This window comes from Lineus longissimus, chromosome 16, assembly GCF_910592395.1.
Source record: "Lineus longissimus chromosome 16, tnLinLong1.2, whole genome shotgun sequence".
Lineage (NCBI taxonomy): Eukaryota > Metazoa > Nemertea > Pilidiophora > Heteronemertea > Lineidae > Lineus > Lineus longissimus.
This window is the reverse complement of record NC_088323.1, coordinates 15,069,763-15,090,379: the sequence shown is the minus strand read 5'-3', so window position 1 is coordinate 15,090,379 and position 20,617 is coordinate 15,069,763. Positions and strand designations below refer to the sequence as shown.

Genomic DNA, 20,617 nt, shown 5'->3' with positions numbered 1-20,617 from the left:
TGTTGTGAAACTCCTCCTAGACAGTGGAGCACTAATAGAGAGTAAATCAGATGATGGGCGTTCTCCCCTTTGGATTGCATCACAGAATGGACGTGAGAGTGTTGTGAAACTCCTCCTAGACAGAGGAGCACTGATAGAGAGTAAAACAGATAATGGGCGTTCTCCCCTTTGGATTGCATCAGATAATGGACATGAGAGTGTTGTGAAACTTCTTTTAGAAAGAGGTGAAATGCCGGAGGCAAGTGTTCTGAGCAGCCACAGCCCACTCCACACAACTATAGATTGTGAAAAGTCGATGGAGACATTGCACCAACAGAGAGCTGATATAGAGAGTAAAGATAACAAGGGGAAATCTCCTTTAAACCAAGCGGCAACAGTAGGTCAAACAGAAATTGTCCAGATTCTAATTGAACATGGCGCAGACATCGCGAGTAAGGATAATGATGGATTTTCTTCTCGGTACAACTGTGTGATACATGGACAGATTAATGTCATTGAATACTTTTTGAAAAATATCACTTATGAAGCCGACCTTAAGAAAACCATTGAAAGATGGTTACTGCTGGCAGCGAGATATGGACAGAAAGAGGTTATAATTTTTCTAGAGAAAATGAACAAAACACCAGGTTTAGACTATGTAGGTCAAAACGGACAGTCTCCTTTAGCCACAGCTATCTCACATAGTCATTTTGAATGTGTCCGAATGCTTCGCTCATTGGGTGCAACATTGTCTTTCCTCAGCAATGTCGAACTTGCACAATGTTTATCTCAAAGTGGATCTATTGATATTTACAAGTATCTCCTCATTGTTGAATTAAAACAACATGCAGAGGATTTGAGGGATCACCACAATCTTTCTTTTAGTGAAGACATTAATTGGGACATTTTCAGGATGGCCCTTTCACCGCATGAAGTAGAAGAGAGGAAAAGAATTTCCACTTCCAGTTTGATCAAATTCCCAGGTTTGGGTTCGGTCCAGAGCCTAAATCAGGATAAACTGAATGAGCTGAACGAAACCATTGATACCAAAATTAGGGCGATCTTTGCTAAACTCTCATGGATTGTGACACTCACTGGAGGTTCAGCCGAATTAACCAAGGTGGGATTCCCTGATGAATTTGACTACACAGTCAAGCGCATAGATGATATTCCCATCAGTGACATTACAGATGTTTGCCATGGTTACAGAAGGTGTGACGGATGGATTACTTTTGAAAGCAGTAAGTCGGTTCATTCTCTTATTTGGTCTTTCATTGATTCAAGTGATGACATGATCGTTTCAAGCCCTTCAGCTGTTGCTGGTGGTGGCAGTGCAAGCACGGTCATCCAATTGAGATGGAAGGAGGACGAACGCAGTCTGGTGGTGTCGATAGACGTTGTACCCGTGCTTCAAGTAAATGACTGGCCGGATGAAGCCATTGAGAAAACCTGGATGATGGGATATTACGACCTCAAGAAACAGGGCTACCAGTTGGTTGTAAGACCTCCACACCAAGGGAGCTCATTCGGAAAGACTTTCAAAGAAGCTGAACGTGAGAGACTCTTCCGTGTCACATTTTCTCAGCTCGAGGTCGCGCACATCAAGGACTTACCAGCCAGGGTAAAGAATGCCTACATCTTGGCAAAATGTCTCAGGGATCCGGTCGTTTGTCAAGTTGTCGTGAAAGATGACGGCATGTTACATTTTGTCGACAAATTCCTCACAAGTTATCTTCTGAAAACTGTCTTTATGCACAACGTGGAAGACTTCCTTGACCATGAGCGCCCCCTGGTGGAGATGGCCTACATACTGTACTCTCAGCTGGAGTACTATCTCTCACGTGGATCCATCCCAATATTCTGGATGCCCAAGGTCAACCTGCTACAAGGGGTTAACATTAATGCAGCTAAATCTCACAAGGTGGCAGCACACATGAAGGCCTTTGTTGGTGGACTTTACAAGGAGGAATTGAACCAAGAGCCACCAGGAAATGTGAATGCAAACCTCGGCGAACCACCATGTCGCCTGGATTTGGATCCGGATGACGCAACAGTATTAGAAATTCTATCGCTGCCTTTAAAACCAGGACAGTAAGGTTGAAGGAAGTTCGGAGAACTCAAGCATTCTTAAGATGGCCCCAAATATCAGAATACGCAATCTTGAGGGGGGGGGGGGGGACATTTGTCCTAATGCTAGCTCTGTCAGCCAAATCCTGGATTAAGTTGTTGGTTAGTTTTTGATGGTTACATGCTGCATGTTTTGAGTATTATCCTAATAATTGCGCGGTGGAGCCACTGGCATTGGAGAAGTGAGGAGGCAGAGTCACTAGGTGAAGTAACAAGTTGGACAAATCTTGTCAGCACTCGGTGATTTTCGGCTACGTCACGTTTTTTCAGTCCCCAGTACACTACCTGGGACCTAGTACAATGCTTGAACTACATGTAACACAATGTATTTTAATACAAGACCACTCATTTACAATGACACGATGATTTTTTTTTGCCAATCATTTCACTTATGTATCATTTATTCATCTGTGAAAATGTCATGCCTCTAGAAGAAAGGGTTTAAATTTACTGTAAGAGAAACTCTGTATGTAAAAGTGTACTGAGAAATTTCACACCATGACCTTGGGAGATGCAGCCATTTGGGAGATTCAGCCATTGGGGAGGAGGCATGGGCCACTTGGGAGATGCAGCCATTTGGGAGATTCAGCCATTGGGGTGGAGGCATGGGCCACTTGGGAGATGCAGCCATTTGGGAGATTCAGCCATTGGGGAGGAGGCATGGGCCACTTGGGAGATGCAGCCATTTAGGAGATTCAGCCATTGGGGAGGAGGCATGGGCCACTTGGGAGATGCAGCCATTTGAGTGGAGGCATGGGCCACTTGGGAGATGCAGCCATTTAGGAGATTCAGCCATTGGGGAGGAGGCATGGGCCACTTGGGAGATGCAGCCATTTGAGTGGAGGCATGGGCCACTTGGGAGATGCAGCCATTTAGGAGATTCAGCCATTGGGGAGGAGGCATGGGCCACTTGGGAGATGCAGCCATTTAGGAGATTCAGCCATTTGAGTGGAGGCATGGGCCACTTGGGAGATGCAGCCATTGGGGGGATGCAGCCATTGGGGTGGAGGCATGGGCCACTTGGGAGATGCAGTCATTTAGGAGATTCAGCCATTTGAGTGGAGGCATGGGCCACTTGGGAGATGCAGCCATTGGGGGATGCAGTCATTTGAGTGGAGGTATGGGCCACTTGGGAGATGCAGCCATTGGGGGGATGCAGCCATTTGAGTGTAGGCATGGGCCACTTGGGAGATGCAGCTATTGGGGGGATGCAGTCATTTGAGTGGAGGCATGGGCCACTTGGGAGATGCAGCCATTTGGGGGGGGGATGCAGCCATTTGAGTGGAGGCATGGGCCACTTGGGAGATGCAGCCATTTGGGAGATTCAGCCATTTGAGTGGAGGCATAGGCCACTTGGGAGATGTAGCCATTTGAGTGGAGGCATGGGCCACTTGGGAGATGCAGCCATTTGGGAGATTCAGCCATTTGAGTGGAGGCATAGGCCACTTGGGAGATGTAGCCATTTGAGTGGAGGCATAGGCCACTTGGGAGATGCAGCCATTTGAGTGGAGGCATAGGCCACTTGGGAGATGTAGCCATTGGGGGGATGCAGCCATTTGAGTGGAGGCATGGGCCACTTGGGAGATGCAGCCATTGGGGGGATGCAGTCATTTGAGTGGAGGCATGGGCCACTTGGGAGATGCAGCCATTGGGGAGATGCAGCCATTGGGGGGATGCAGCCATTTGAGTAGAGGCATGGGCCACTTGGGAGATGCAGCCATTGGGGGGATGCAGTCATTTGAGTGGAGGCATGGGCCACTTGGGAGATGCAGCCATTTGAGTGGAGGCATAGGCCACTTGGGAGATGCAGCCATTGGGGGGGGGATGCAGCCATTTGAGTGGAGGCATAGGCCACTTGGGAGATGCAGCCATTGGGGAGATGCAGTCATTTGAGTGGAGGCATGGGCCACTTGGGAGATGCAGCCATTTGAGTGGAGGCATAGGCCACTTGGGAGATGCAGCCATTGGGGGGGGGGGGGTGCAGCCATTTGAGTGGAGGCATGGGCCACTTGGGAGATGTAGCCATTGGGGGGATGCAGCCATTTGAGTGTAGGCATAGGCCACTTGGGAGATGCAGCCATTGGGGAGATGCAGCCATTTGAGTGGAGGCATGGGCCACTTGGGAGATGCAGCCATTGGGGAGATTCAGCCATTTGAGTGGAGGCATGGGCCACTTGGGAGATGCAGCCATTGGGGGGATGCAGCCATTTGAGTGGAGGCATAGGCCACTTGGGAGATGCAGCCATTTGAGTGGAGGCATGGGCCACTTGGGAGATGCAGTCATTGGGGGGATGCAGCCATTTGAGTGGAGGCATGGGCCACTTGGGAGATGCAGCCATTGGGGAGATGCAGTCATTTGAGTGGAGGCATGGGCCACTTGGGAGATGCAGCCATTGGGGGGATGCAGTAATTTGAGTGGAGGCATGGGCCACTTGGGAGATGCAGCCATTGGGGAGATGCAGCCATTGGGGGGATGCAGCCATTTGAGTAGAGGCATGGGCCACTTGGTGTAGTAAAACGCTTCAAAAAGTCGGTAAATTAGCTCATTTCACTTGGTGATAGACTAAATATCACGTTGTTTCTGTTGTTCAATTATATTTGCTATTTGTCCAACTGCATCTGTTTCCTATTTCTAACACCAGGTGACACCAATCCATCTGTATGCAATTAGTGTGTGTATCAATTTTCCCAAACGCTGCATGTTAATTATGTGTGTCCTCAGTTTGTCATATGAGAATACTGAGAGATATGTGTATTGTTTCAACCATCACGAATATGCTAAATAAGGCCAATTTTCTCAGGCGGCGTGTGTCGATTTCATGGAAAAACCAATAAAGAAAACAAACAACGTAAGCCTGTAATGATCGAATTATAGTTGAAAGTTTTGCGCCTTCAAGTCAGCGTTTGTCTAAGCATCACTAAAATCTCCAGAAAAAATACACCTCCAAAAATGTCACGATTTTCCGCAGCGAGTTGAGCTTGAGGTGCTAGTTTGATAAGAATGTGCTGTCTGACTCGGTATTTTTTGTATTGCGCTTGTGTATTTCATGAATTCTATGTAATGTATTTGCAAAATGACTGTTTATATTCGTAACGCTTCCTGTATTATTTCTAAGTTTTGTTGTCATGAGCGGTAGTTAAGTCATTTATTTTAAACTTGAGTTGTGCAACAGAAAACTGTTTGTTTTACTGTGCTTTCTGTGACGTTAAGTTTAAGTTCCGGTTCCAGATTCTTTTTGTTTTTGGTGCAGTGTTGCAAGTTTATTTTTTAAAGAGGGCTGAACTCTACTTTTGCCGTGGATGCAAGCACAGCATGTCATGACACTTGTCCCCATGGTCTTATATTAGTCAGGTGACAGGCATAGCACATCATGCCCTACCAAAATATCAATTCACCAGCACTTTCTCTCCCAACGCACTTGAGGAGGATTAGTTTCATCCTAATAGTACAGATGGCGAAAAATTTTTGAATAGTTTTGACTGTTCGCTAAAAGTAAGCTCCACTGTTCATTGATAAAATGTGAACCTTTTCAAGGGATATAGTAGAGTTGATCAAAAGTCAACCTATTGTATGAATATAGCTGAGTTGATGAAATGTAAACCTATTCAAGGGATATAGTAGAGTTGATCAAAAGTCAACCTATTGTATGGGATATAGCTGAGTTGATAAAATGTAAACCTATTCAAGGGATATAGTAGAGTTGATCAAAAGTCGACCTATTGTATGAATATAGCTGAGTTGATGAAATGTAAACCTATTCAAGGGATATAGTAGAGTTGATCAAAAGTCAACCTATTGTATGGGATATAGCTGAGTTGATAAAATGTAAACCTTTTCAAGGGATAAAGTAGAGTTGATAAGAAGTCAACCTATTGTATGGATATAGCTCAGTTGATAAAATGTAAACCTATTCAAGGGATATAGTAGAGTTGATCAAAAGTCAACCTATTGTATGGATATAGCTGAGTTGATAAAATGTAAACCTATTTTATGGGCTGGTGGCAGATTTGCAAATAACAATGATTAGTGGAAATAAACATTAAGAAAATGTATTTCTTGAGTGGAAAAACAAGAGTTGGTTGCGCATTCCCACAAAGAAAATTTTCATGAAAAGTTTGAATGTCTAAGAAATGTTCGCAAATTGCAAAACTAAATTGGCGCGAATATTTTGCAGTTTTAGCCGCGAGTTGTAAATTCTCATCAATCAGTTGTTGATACAGAAGTTATGACAGTGTCATTTTTCTTGAATTCATTATCAGGTTGTCATATTCTTATTAATTCAAATAAAAAAATTGGTCTGTATAATATTGCATTCAATATTTGTTGGAGCAGTGTGTTTTGAGACCTAGCTGTCATTTTAACCAAGCGCACACAACAAAACAAAATGACGATGATAAACGACAACATCATTTTTAGGATGATTTCAGATGTTTTCAGGGTCACCCCCACGTGATGAACTGTCGGGCAGTCATGTCAAAAACAACCAGGTAACTATTGGTTATGCGCAATCTGTCGCCGACATGCTTGCCAATGATGCCCTCAGCAGAGGAAATGATTCACCTTTCACGTAGTTTTTCATAATTTGAAACAGTGTTTACAGTTTTTCATCACCCGCATGTGACAGACAAATTCATGTGTAACAAGGTTTTTTCGTCATTCTGTTCGACGTGTGCACATTTTTTGAAACAACAAGTGTTATATGTCATATTTGAGGCCACACCAATTATTTTATCTGTATAGCGGGCCCTCCTACATTGGTTTTGCCATTTTTAGAATAAAAATTTGGAATATTTCTCGCCCTAATATTCATTCTGATGACAGAGAACTTTTATTATTTTAATTTTATTCAGGCCAAGTTGTTATTTTTATTTTTATTCCTCCCACCTACAAGTACAATTGATCCCAAATCTGCCCGCTACACAGATATAATAATTGGTGTAGCCTAACATTGGTTTATTTGAGATGGTTACATATCCAACCAGAGGATTATGCCAACCTTTTTCAGCAGTTCTGGAAACATTAAGTTCTTTTAGCAATACTTAATTGACTCTAACAGGTAGTGCCATCTATTAGTATCACAAAACATGTTTTGTATTGAAATTTTATTGTGTATTTTTAACTGAGGCTCATGCCTTCTGGATTTAATAAAATCACTATATGCATTATGATGCCTTCCTGGTTGGTCTGTCGTTGCACGGTAAGAGACTATGACCACGACAACGTCGAAAGTTTTGTGAAACTGTGGGACTCAGAGCAGTACCTCTTCTTCTTCAGCATTCACTCCGCACTCCGAGGTGCTTTTCTCCAGGGAGTATTCCTCCTCCAAGGCGGGATGAGCGTTTATGCATGCCACTACAGTTATGCGCCAATTGGGTTTAATGGCCTAGTGAATCCGACTGCGGCGAGAGGTTGAGTCAACGCAAGCTATTCATGTTTCTTACTTGGTGGAGTCTTTAACTGGTTCTGGCATGGACACCAGATACAAGGAACCATGGTTTAAAGTCTCATTCGCAAGGACAGTAAAGAGCCAGAAATTTTAGTTCCTTGAAAGCCACGCCGGTTCATCCAGAAATACAATCCTTGATTCTCCCCACGATCGAACCCGGGCCCTTTTGCGTGGTAGCCAGCAGTGTTAACCACTCGGCTATGAAGCTGGACCACTACTCTTACCCTTATCTCCTCAGCCGTAGGTGGGGGCGACCCAAACTGCGGCTCCAGTAGAATGAGATTATCCTCGATCCGTTTTAACGTCGTCCTTAAGCGGCTGCCCAAAGAACGCCCAGAAGATTCGCTCTGAATTGAAAAATGACAATTTAAAAAAATATTCAGGATCATTTTGATAATCTTCTGGAAATCTTAGACAGCTTGCTTGTTGATACACTCTGACTTGTTTTTAGCCACAGCGTTTTTTGTCAAAATCGCTTGTGTTGGTCCAAAATATCGAAAAAGTCAAAAATCTCTCAAAGTTGCATTTCAATGCCCTGTTTGGGAATTGAAATTGTTATGTCACTTTCAGTGTTGGTTGTTGCCAATGATCTTGTTTGAAGTCAATTTCCTATACTCATTAGTACACCAGAGCCACCTATTGTGAGAAAGCTTATCTGGTGCTCCCTATTGCATTGATACATGCTCTGGAGAAAACAAATCAGCAACGCCATTGTGTAGACCTATATACAAAAACTCCTGCCAAGTTTTAGCGAATTTGCTTGCATGATAACTGCAATACGGTATTGTTTATTTCTTTTTACCACAGCCACTAGAAAAAACAATTAACATGAATGGATTTGCCCTTTAACACCGAATCAATATTATTTGTGATGACTTACTGCGTCAATGGCAAAGAAGCTGTAGACCTGAAGAAGAACATTACATCACGTTACTCATTCATCAACGAAATGTAACGGGGTAACGGGGTCGGTACGGCAGCACATCATGAACAGAGCGGGCCTATTTCATGACGTCACATCATGAACAGAGCGGGCCTATTCCATGACATCACATCACGAACAGAGCGGGCCTATTTCATGACGTCACATCATGAACAGAGCGGGTCTATTTCATGACGTCACATCATGAACAGAGCGGGCCTATTTCATGATGTCACATCACGAACAGAGCGGGCCTATTTCATGACGTCACATCACGAACAGAGCGGGCCTATTTCATGACGTCACATCATGAACAGAGCGGGACTATTTCATGACGTCACATCACGAACAGAGCGGGCCTATTTCATGACGTCACATCACGAACAGAGCGGGCCTATTCCATGACATCACATCACGAACAGAGCGGGCCTATTCCATTACATCACATCACGAACAGGACAGCGATGTATCACTGTGCAATAGCTCTCAATACATACCCTAGTGATGTAACCTCGGACAATGATGTTTATTCCGTACATGGGAGCATTAGCATTGCATCAGAACAAGCCATGGGTACGAGGTTTCAGAGATTTGAAATGGGTTTGCTGGAAGGGGTGACATTTAGCATTTTAAAAGAGCTAGCTTTAGCAAGCTGTGCTTTGTTTGTGTCGTTTGTCAATGCCTATATTGTCCCTTTAATACAAAAAACATAACAATAAAAGGCACAGGTCTGTTTGGGTGTTTTTTTGTTTACTTACAGCGTATAGATAGTAGTCGAATAGCTTTGACATACAGATCATCACATCAAATGCAATGGGTTTCAACACGTTCATCATCTGCATGTATTAACCTGAAAATAAACACGGAAATGGATAAGGTATTGGTTACACAAGTACAGTGGAACCTCCCTTAGCAGACACCTCTGTAGCAGGACACCCCTTCTATTACAGATATAGATTTTGGCGTTATCTCTTCATGAGAGTCTATCAGCAACGACCCGCTCTGAGGAGAAGTTTGAAAATTTAGTGAAAGGAGACTGCCAGAGGCGAGGAACGTGACCTTGGTAGACAACAGTAGGCTGATCGTGACCAAGATAATAACTGGCAACATCACATAGAGAGGTCTACTCATTTTGCTCGAAAATTTGGAGGTAAGAGGGCATGTGTATCGTAAAGATGATACTTCACTTCTGGTGATACTTAACAAACAAACAAACGAACAGCAAACAGCAAAGAGCAAACAAACAACAAACAACAGCAAACTAACAGCAAACTAACCAAAAAGCCTGAGCAGAGTGAGAGTTGTGTTGGTGATAATTGGAGGGAGCCTTGCACCAGATTTATTACTGAGTTTCCGTCGTCGATACATTGGCCTACTCGGCGTGTCACCCGTATTCTCATCAATGAAGCCCTGTTTCAGTTCGTCAGGGACATCCTCATCACTGTCACTTTCAATCTCTTCCATCGAGTTTTGGCGGCCTTGCCCACCTCCATACTGAAATTACATCAAAATTTAATTCGTGAAAAACACCAAATGTTCGTGTTTTCATTTTTGCACAATTTGTGAAAAATCACGTTTTGCGTAAAATAAAAATTGCCCACAAAAAAAAAGAAAAAACGTTGTCATAGTTTTCTAATCAAAAATTTTTCAAAATGTTGGCGGATCATGAAATGACCAAAAAAGTGTGTTTTGCAATTTTACTTTTCTTTTACAAATCGAGGTTATTTGCAAAAACCTTGAAGAAAACACAACAAACCAAACCAGACAAGACCAGATATCATCGCTCGCAATGTCATGAATTTGCAAGAAGTAAATTATGTGCCCCATAATAACACAATGCAAAAAAGTGGACCAAAAGTGGCGAGGGTACGGTACACCTATTACACCACTGTGAACCAAACCGACCAAATCAGATCACAATGGCACACGTTTACAAAGCAGACCAATCTGGACCAGTCCAGATTAATCTAGATAAGTTTGGTTTGTGTGAACACCCCCAATGTCCAATACAGTCGAACCTCTCTGTTAAGGACATCCTTGGGACTGACAAGTGCTGTCCTTAATAGAGAGGTGTCCTGATTAGAGAGGTCACATTGAATGGAAACAAACAGCTTGGAATCAAAACTAGTGTCCTTACTAGAGAGGTTGTCCTTAATAGAGAGGTGTCCTGATTAGAGAGGTCACATTGAATGGAAACAACCAGTTTGGAATCAAAACTAGTGTCCTTACTAGAGAGGTTGTCCTTAATAGAGAGATGTCCTGATTAGAGAGGTCACATTGAATGGAAACAACCAGTTATGAATCAAAACTAGTGTCCTTACTAGAGAGGTTGTATTAATAGAGAGTTGTCCGCTTTGTTTTTACCTACCCCGTTGGTCGCCAAAACGTCTTCAGTCTCCTCATCCTCGATCTGAACATCAAAAGGATTCCCGACATCGAGATATTTTTGGAAATAGCCGTAATTTGGCCGGACCGGTTTCTCAGGGTCAACAGACTGGGAGGAGATGGTTTGACCAGCCGGACTCATCTTATTACACTTATGTCGCAAGAAACGAAACTCCTGAAAATCAGAACGGAAAAGTTAAAACATTCACACGAAATGACCCTACCAGAGAGACCAACCAATACACCCCAACTTTCCCAAATGGACTCTTCTGATGCATTACTTAGAGGAGTCTATACAGAGATATGGGGGTGAAAAGGTCTTGTTATCCAGAAACTCATGAGTCGATATCAGGCCAAATACATCCACGGTGATGGAGTAGCTTGGGCCTCTAAACTAGCGACCAAGAGGTCCCTGGTTCAACCCCCAATGTCGGTGTGAGACTCTAGACACGTCTCTTTACCTAATAGGCCCAACTCCACTCAGGTAAGAGACACACCTGCTCAGGTTGAAGTGCTGTTTTAGCAGGTCATCCGAGTTCTACTGAAATGTTTCAAGCAGCTTAGACCGGGCAATAGACAAAAAGCACTTTGAGAATGTTCTACATTATAAAGCGCCAAGACATGGCAGATATATTCTACACGGTAATTTTTCTGCACAGAAATTTGATCACTTTTGAGTTATCTCTCTGGTGTCTTATAGGATAACTGTATTTCAAACGATTTTAAATACTATATACAGACCCTTTAAGATATTTACAGACAGGAGTGAAGTTAGGAGTTTACAATTTAACAATACCTGCAACTGAGTCGTAGCGAAACTGGATTTGACCGGACAGAGTTCCCATCCCTCATTCTCCAGGAACATGCGCAGCTCGTCCATCCGCGCCCGGTGGTAACTCTTGAAATAGTTCAGACTTTGCGTTCGTATCGATTCCTGTAAAGCCTCGGATTTACTACCACAGAATTCTTCGCCAATTTCTATGAGCCTAAAGAAAGAGAATTTAAAGTATAATGTAAGCAAGCTGCAACCTCACAACAAAATCAACGGTTGCTCCACCTAAAGGACTTTCTGAGGTGACTGCTTTGTACATTACACCAGCTTAAGACGTGACAGAATTCAGTCACGGAGCCAGTCTCCACTGGTTGCTCGTCTGAAGATTTTCTAAGGTGACTGTTAAAGACAATACAAAACTCCACCTCTGCCCGAAACTACTCTGGACATTTTTACAAACAGAATTTCTTTCTGGTTGGAATCAAACTCGTTTTTCTAGAGGCATACAATTCTCACAGATGGATTATGACACATAATTCTAAAACACCTGGGTTTTATAGAATAAACCGCACATTACAGTGTAAATGCACTATGCGCAAACAAAGCCTCGTTTTGAATTCAGCGGTTATGGTTAGGCTTCCATAAACACCTGGGTTGGTGCAAAATGTGGAAGCATTTCAAACCACATTATTCGATATTTAATTTGAGACGTCTTAGAATAGAAATTGATACCTCACTGTCAGTGTTGATTGTCTCACCCAAACCACTCGGGTGGAGCTAAAATATTGATCCACATTTTAGCTCCACCCTGGCGTTTTTGTGAGACACCCAATACCGGTAGTTCTGTATCAATGCCTTAAACTATACGACTGGGGCAAGACACCCTGGTCTTCATAAACAAGTGCTCCTTTAATAGGTTGCGTACAATCGAGCAGTATAGTTCTCCAGTAACATACCTTGGGACATCCAATAAGCCAAGCTACATGATAGGGCCAACAATCACAACCTGTGACTGACTTTATATTTCATAATTTTGTTATCTAAGCTTTGAAAACATAATCCAAGACTCGCAAACTCCAACGAGGACAGGATTCCAGTCTGTAGCCACCCTAACTTACCTATTCAGCAAATCTAAAACTTTGATAAACTCATCAAACTTGAAGTATGATAGATCAGTCTTAAGCACATATAGTCGAACTTTTTGCTGGACATCCTGCCATATCCGCCCAAGACCATGTTCCAGCTTCTGCTTGATGTAACGCCGATTGAATGCAGCTTCAACATTGCTGCTGCCAGACTCTGTGGAAAGATAATTTCATTCTATAAAACGATCAGTTTTGATTGATAAAATGGCTTTTTTCAACATGATTTTTCTTCTCCAGCGTTCAGTCTCTACTCGGAGGTTTTATTCTCCAGGGAGTATTCCTCCACCAAGACGGGTTAAGCGTTTTAGCAGACATTTTTTCAAAAGGAAAAACTAACAAAGAGATCTGTCAATTTTTCAATCAACAAGTTATTTTTTTCTATATGATTCTTTTTCATCACCTTCAGCATTCACTCTTCACTTGTAGGAGGTGTTATTCTCCAGATATACGTAACAGGATATCTATTTTTTCGAAAATCAACAAATACCCGTCCAATAAATGCATATCAACGAACCTTGATCCGTCGGCTCCAAGTCATGTTTTTCATGCCATAACATCGTCTGATAATAACTCTTCATGACTTCCCATAATGCCTTGCACAAGTCAATCAGACATGGTGTAAACAAGTCCGGACTGATGTGCTGCATATACAAATGAAACTGGTTTAGACACTCAATATTATTAGATACAGTAGAACCTCCTTTAGTGGACACCCCTCTATTAAGGACACCCTCTCTATTAAGGACACTAGTTTTGTCCCGAATTGGTTGCTTCCATTCAACTTGACCTCTCTAATAAGGACACCTCTCTAACAAGGACAGCATTTGTCAGCCTCGAGGGTGTCCTTAATAGACAGGTTCTATTGTATCATCAAAAATATATTGGCTCGCCTTACATATTTTTGATATTATATCATTTAATCTGCAAAAATGGTAATTTTGCTAAGGTGCTGGAACAGCAGTAGTGCGTATCATTTTCAAGAAGTTGACTACTGAAGTACAAACAAATGGTATAAGCCGTTTACCACTAGGCTTTTAGGCTACTTAAAGTGATACTATGATGTGATTTACAACTTTGCGGAAATACGTCCGTTTTTAATTATTGATCACAAATGTAAAGCTAAAATTGTCCATTTTTGATTAGATTTATTATAAAATCGCTGAATGTAAACCACCGCGACCGCGAAAATGTTCATGTTGTGACGTCATCAACGAAAACGGCATCGAAGTGAGCCGTCCGGGCGGGATTAAACCATCAATTTCTAGAAAATGTGCATTTCGATTTGAAAACCTTACCGATTTATGAGAAAGTGACGTAGTCATTAGTCAAAAACAGCTAAAACATTATGTGGTGAAATTTGACACGAGTTACCCTTTAAAGAATTACTCCTCACCTCGCATAAATCCAGATATTGTCTTTTCTGAAAGTTGCTGTCTTCCGTCCCTGAGCAGAGTTCAACATAACCGATGACGATTGTGAACGCGGTGTTATGAATGGCGCTAGCAAAGTGCATATTCAGCTGGTCCATGGCAGTCTGCAACAAACAATAAAGACGATTTTGATGAACTTTCAAAGATTTGGCGCCAAAACAAGTAAAAACCTCGATTACCAACAAGTTTTTAGGGGTGGTGACACACTTCATCTGATACTGCTGTATACTTAAAGGTTTTTTTAAGAAGTAAATGTTTATAAATCCTATTGGGCTACAGTACGAAAATTACTGGGCCAAATTCTTCAAAGGTTGGTTAATCTAACTTCGAGCAAAAACATATTTTCCAGGTATTAGATGAGCAAATCAAGTCAAAACAACTTTTTTCATTGGAGCCCTTCGTTGAATTCTTTCGAGGGGCTGGATAGGGGCGGATTTTTCTAATGGAAATGATGGTATTTTTGAATCAAACTTGACACATTTGCGGAGATACACGAAGAAAGACAAGGGGTGATATGAATAAAGACAAGTAAATGCTTTTACTACAATTTTGTACAGAAAGGCCTAGTGTAAATGTACATGGAGTTTTAGATAAAAGCATTTGCTGGTCTTTATTCATATCACTCAATGTATCGAACCCATTACCCACCAGGTCAGATACAGGACCCTAACCAGACATGGCAAAATCTTCCAAGACAACTTACCTGTGTTTTTCCCAGCAGCCTATAAGCAGTCTGGACCTTCTCGTAATGACGCGTATCAAAGTTGTTACATGTTTTAGACAGAGCCACATCCAGCGCCTCTTCGATCATTTCCAAAGTGTCCTTGAGTTTTGAACTCAGCTCACTGCAAGGGGAGAAAAGAATTGATGTGAGGAAGAATGGAAAGGCAGCCACCAAGACCTGATGTGTTCCAATTTAAGAAATGTATGACGTACTATGTACGTCACTAACACGCCAAGGTTGAAAAGATGCTCAGTTCTCTCACGATAAACTCACGACACGACTCTCCGTCTTGTGGGAAACCACTACTGCTTTGTCTCCATAACCACGGGCGTTACCTCCAACATGTACGGATGATGCAACCCATGCAGCTGAATACACGTCTCGAGTCTCCTCGTGATAAAACATGAAACCCTGAATGAATGCTGGCTGGCCAGGCTCATGTCCCGTTTAGCAATTCGTGTCAAGACTTTATAAATATAACTTTGCCTCAAATAAAACTCCCGAATGAAAACGTCCCAAGAACACAAACTGAACACCGACTGTCCGAAACTAGTCTCCACAAAAAAACACCTCCTCTTCCGCTGCGCATGCACCAGGTACACAAAGCTTTGGTGACATGTGGTGACATGTGGTGACATGTGGTGACATGTGGTGACATGTGGTGACATGTGGTGACATGCACATGACATGCCTTGCACGTCACTCGCAGCAAAAGCATCAACCAACTGCCATTTCCCTAATAGTCGGCACGACCGGATGGGAAGGGTTCTCATGAATTTCAGGCAGAAATCTGAGAGGAGTAATATGAAAAAATTCTTAGCACGGTGAACATTACTTTAGTTACCTGATGCAATGGAAGTGTCTAAATGTGCTGGCAGCTTTTTGACACTCTATAGTTACCTGATGCAATGGAAGTGTCTGAATGTGCTGGCAGCTTTTTGACACTCTATAGTTACCTGATGCAGTGGAAGTGTCTGAATGTGCTGGCAGCTTTTTGACACTCTATAGTTACCTGATGCAATGGAAGTGTCTGAATGTGCTGGCAGCTTTTTGACACTCTATAGTTACCTGATGCAATGGAAGTGTCTGAATGTGCTGGCAGCTTTTTGACACCCTATAGTTACCTGATGCAATGGAAGTGCCTGAATGTGCTGGCAGCTTTTTGACACTCTATAGTTACCTGATGCAGTGGAAGTGTCTGAATGTGCTTGCAGCTTTTTGACACTCTATAGTTACCTGATGCAATGGAAGTGTCTGAATGTGCTGGCAGCTTTTTGACACTCTATAGTTACCTGATGCAATGGAAGTGCCTGAATGTGCTTGCAGCTTTTTGACACTCTAAACACAACTGGATGGCTCCAGGATAATCCTCCTCTTCCAACATCTCACGAAGTCGGATGTCTGTCCTTTGCTGAAAACAGAAACACATTCAGTTCATCAACAACGAGGGAATTATAAGTACAACCCAATAATTTCTAATTTACCTTAAAATACAAACCCAGGCTGTTTACCAAGGTTGTTTACTAATAAGAGTGCTCCAATGAGGCAAACAATAAAGGGTTGATGACATGTCATAGAGTTATTTTTTTGTTTTGACTTGTATCGCTTCCAAGTCAAGCAGCTGAAGAAATATGCCTTCTAAACATACAGTGAAACCTCCCTTAGTGGGCACCTCTCTATTACGGACAACCTCTCTATTAAGGACAACCTCCTTATTAAGGACAACCTCTCTATTATTTATTAAGGACAACCTCTCTATTAAGGACAACCTCTCTATTAAGGACACTAGTTTTGATCCCAAATTGGTTGTTTCCATTCAATTTGACCTCTCTAATCAGGTCACCTCTCTATTAAGGACAGCACTGGTCAGTCCCGAGGGTGTCCTTAATAGAGAGGTTCTACTGTACCAGAGTTTTGATGGTCTTCAGCGATTTGAGAAGTCCAACCAACTGCTGTCTCTTCCTATAGTTGGCAAGGAGGCCCAGGCTGGCTGTGGTGAAGTCCTCTTTCGCATTGGACAAATACCTTGACACAGGACAAACAAAGCCGGATAAGAGGTAACCGAATGGTGTAAAATTTCAGAATTATAAAATGTACATGACTAAAGTCCATTCATAATTTGTCCGCATTGTTTGGGCTCTGAAGCACAAACATCGTTTGGGGCTTTGGAGCACAAACATCGTTTGGGGCCCTGGAGCACGAACATCGCCTGGGCTCTGAAGCACAAACATCATTTGGGGCTCTGGAGCCCAAACATCGTTTGGGCTCTGGAGCACAAACATCGTTTGGGGCTCTGGAGCACAAACAACGTTTGGAGCTCTGGAGCACAAACATCGCCTGGGCTCTGGAGCACAAACATTGTTGGGGCTCTGGAGCACAAACATCGTTTGGAGCTCTGGAGCACAAACATCGCTTGGGCTCTGGAGCACAAACATCGTTTGAGCTCTGGAGCACAAACATCGTTTGGGGCTCTGGAGCACAAACATCGCTTGGGCTCTGGAGCACAAACATCGCTTGGGCTCTGAAGCACAAACATCGTTTGGGCTCTGGAGCACAAACATCGTTTGGGCTCTGAAGCACAAACATCGCTTGGGCTCTGGAGCACAAACATCGTTTGGGCTCTGAAGCACAAACATCGTTTGGGCTCTGGAGCACAAACATCGCTTGGGCTCTGGAGCACAAACATCGTTTGGGCTCTGAAGCACAAACATCGCTTGGGCTCTGGAGCACAAACATCGCTTGGGCTCTGGAGCACAAACAACCTTTGGGTGTATTACATTGAATTTTGACATTTTCGGCTCTGTACAGTTATTTCTTGACGAAGGTTGAACAAGGAGGAATCACTTAAAATACATGAGTGCTACAGACAACAATGCTGAAGAATGCAAATAACTCGAGAAAAAAATCTGAAACTTTTTCTTGTAAAAATCTTGTCCTTTGAACAGCACTCACTTCCACAAAAAAAGCTCTTAAACACTTATTTTTGGCAAAATTTGAAAAAATTCAAAGATTCACGGAGAGGTGAGAAAGTGCTCTTTTCCTGCCAGTTATCAAATTCAGCATAAAGTATGAGAAAAAGTTCTGAAATCCACCTAAAATCAGAAATTTCACATCCCTGATTGCAGTTGTACAGCACTCACCTTCTGCCATTCGCGCAGACAACGCTTGCCGTCTGGAGTGACTGCTGTAACTCCATGACTCGGATCAACTCCGCAGCATATGCGGGGTGGTTCTCCAGGACTAACTCAGACACCTTCTTGGAGACGGCCCGGAGCTGACCGCGTAGTTTGCTCCTGTCCTGATCAATCGCTTGAAGCTCAAGAACATCAGGGAGTTTCTGAAATTGATGAAGGGCTGACATTGTACATTCTATTGCCACTTCTGCATTTTATCGCTAGTTACGTCATGATGTTAATTCCCATTAAAGAGTGGCGATATATTGCACACTCCTCTCATGGGTGGCGCATAGTCAACATATACAGCAGCTTTTACGCCCTGCCCAAGGAATTTGTACACACGCTTTTTACCGTACAGAAGTCCAGTTATTCTGACAGGGCAAAACAAGGTAACAAGACTTACATCCAATTCAGCGCGACTTGCGTCAAAGTCATCTCCATTGAAATAATCCTTTTCAATGCTATCTATCGCTTCTTGGTCAGCTTGGGGGTCATTGGGGAACTCCTGACTGGTCTGAGCCTGTGAGGAAATACCGAGAGACAAGAGTGGAATAATTGGTAATTTCGTTACATTCCAAACTAAAATAGATCTGCAAATGTGATGAACTTTCCAAAGAAGCAGCATTATAATTCTCTTCTTCCTGGTCATAAAAAGTTTTTAATCTTTATATGAAAACTGAAAGTCAGGTTTAGTCTGTTATGTTCGGAATAGTGCGACCGCCATTTGAGGTTAGCCATACTCACGTGAACTTTGAACTTTGAGACCGCAGGATCAGCAGCGAAGTGTTGAGGCGAAAGGTCATCGACGGGCGACTTGACATCAGGCTGTAAATTGGATAAAGGATCAGTAAAGGTTCATTCAGACTAATTTTTGTGTTTCCAGACAAAATTTCAAGTTGCCTCCTCTTTCAGCTTTCCAGTATGAGTAAGTTGAAATTGAGGACAAGTGTCTCAATTTCTAAACTTGGAGCATCTCGTGTTGGTTGAAATACTTCCCGTGATGTACCAGCTTTAAATAATATTTGGTGTCTCGAGCTCAATTGAAACACTGAGAATCACTATCGTTATCCATGTGATATACTGTCGATTTCCTGGCTCGCATGGGTGGATCCAGCAGCAGGCATCCTAAACAGCGTCCACCAGTACTAAGATCGTTTCCTGGTGATGATTATTAGAGCACCGGGTTCATGATCAGGAGGTCCTGGGTTTGATTCTCGGAGCCAGAAGGGTCACCGCTGTTTCGTCGTTGTGGGCAAGCACTTTACCCTAGGCCCCTACTTGCTTCTCTCCAACCAGCCTTACCAGGAGTAAATGGGTACCTAGCTTGCAGGGATGGCAAACTATGAATGTTACTTTTTTGTTGCAGCTGCAGCTCGGACCTGTGATACTCTCAGAGAGATGAGCTTGAATCAGGAATGTACAGGCCAACAGCTAGGGGTAATAATGTGAACGTTTTGTGACTGAAACCTGTTGGATTTAGCGCTATACAAGTCTCTATTATTAAACATCATCGCGTCGCCGTCCTGGACATCAAAGAAGTCGTCAAGATATGTCTCCATGTTTCTCCTGGAACAAAGGGTTAATAGTGGCTCATGGCATTGTCCAAATTCGGCATAGGCCTTCTGACGACATGTTCTGAATGTGCACATTTGATTTTTTAAGGATCTGATTTGGCTTGTGTCGAAAAGGCCTATGAACATGGTCATGAATAGTCGAATGAACCATAGACGTATGGCCGTGGCTATTCGTACCCCGACGGTGTGAATACGACGGTGGTTATGATTGGCCGTACCGTCACGGTGTGAATTATACATTCAGCAGTGATTGGTCGTACCGCGACGGGGCGAATTACTGTACAGTAAAAAATAGATCACACCGTTACGGTGAGAGAAAGGTACCGTACCGTGATGGTGCGAATAATATGGAGTGAATAAATAGATCGCACCGTGGTGACATGGATGATGGTGGGTAACAGGAAAGTAGGCCTAATTCATGATTGAGGTGGTGTTTGTTTGTGACGAGTGTTGGAAGTGCCTTTACTCCTGGCTCCGGGTGTGGGTAGGGTCCTTGACTTCCAGCCAGGCCAGCCGGCCCTGTCAGAAGCAGCATCACACAAGATGTAATAGCCATAGGAGCCAGGGCATGCATATCGGGGGGGGGGGTGCATGTCAATGTGGGTGGTCCAAGTTCGTTTGGCATTCTCCTCTTAAGGGTGGACGGGGGGGGTGCATGTGCATGTTCCTTTCGGTCTTCGCCACACCCACACCCTATCATCCCCTCTACCATGGAGGTATAAATAATTATTTATACCTCCATGCCTCTACAGAACATTATATGCAATAGGGCCTAGCTTGGCATGATTTGGAAAGGGCGGGTGATCCGGGTCATTTGCTAAGAAGCGCTCTCATTGGTTGTTTCTGACGGTGCGAATAAGACCGGAAACAATAGCCCCATGCACCATGGCGGTTCGAATAGCCAGTTCCAAGACGTAAATTGGCTAAGACAATCGG

General features: G+C 43.2%; 1 protein-coding gene and 1 long non-coding RNA gene across 2 annotated transcripts; both read right to left on the bottom strand.

Moving 5' to 3' along the window:
- Positions 1-7,829: 7,829 nt before the first annotated feature.
- LOC135500550 (uncharacterized) lies at positions 7,830-9,305 on the bottom strand. Its single transcript, XR_010449468.1, has 3 exons — positions 9,234-9,305; positions 8,434-8,460; positions 7,830-7,900 (listed from the first exon to the last, which is right to left on the bottom strand). It is a non-coding gene; the product is annotated as an uncharacterized LOC135500550 (long non-coding RNA).
- Positions 9,306-9,320: 15 nt separating this feature from the next.
- Positions 9,321-20,423, bottom strand: LOC135500180 (syndetin-like). Its single transcript, XM_064791427.1, has 15 exons — positions 20,418-20,423; positions 19,410-19,538; positions 18,852-18,932; positions 18,511-18,627; positions 18,072-18,268; positions 16,839-16,956; positions 16,224-16,342; positions 14,911-15,052; positions 14,171-14,311; positions 13,292-13,418; positions 12,751-12,931; positions 11,657-11,846; positions 10,844-11,035; positions 9,753-9,969; positions 9,321-9,325 (listed from the first exon to the last, which is right to left on the bottom strand). Exons 1-15 carry the CDS (start codon positions 20,421-20,423, stop codon positions 9,321-9,323), a joined length of 1,962 nt encoding a protein of 653 aa, XP_064647497.1.
- Between the last annotated feature and the right edge of the window lie 194 nt (positions 20,424-20,617).

Bases quoted from the DNA above. Each gene is read 5' to 3' on its own strand.
- LOC135500180 (XM_064791427.1), bottom strand. The intron at 16,343-16,838 runs GTACAGTAGAAC...TTCTGTTTTCAG, and splicing joins TGAAGACCATCAAAACTCTG to CAAAGGACAGACATCCGACT. The intron at 11,847-12,750 runs GTAAGTTAGGGT...CTCTTTCTTTAG, and splicing joins GTTTTAGATTTGCTGAATAG to GCTCATAGAAATTGGCGAAG.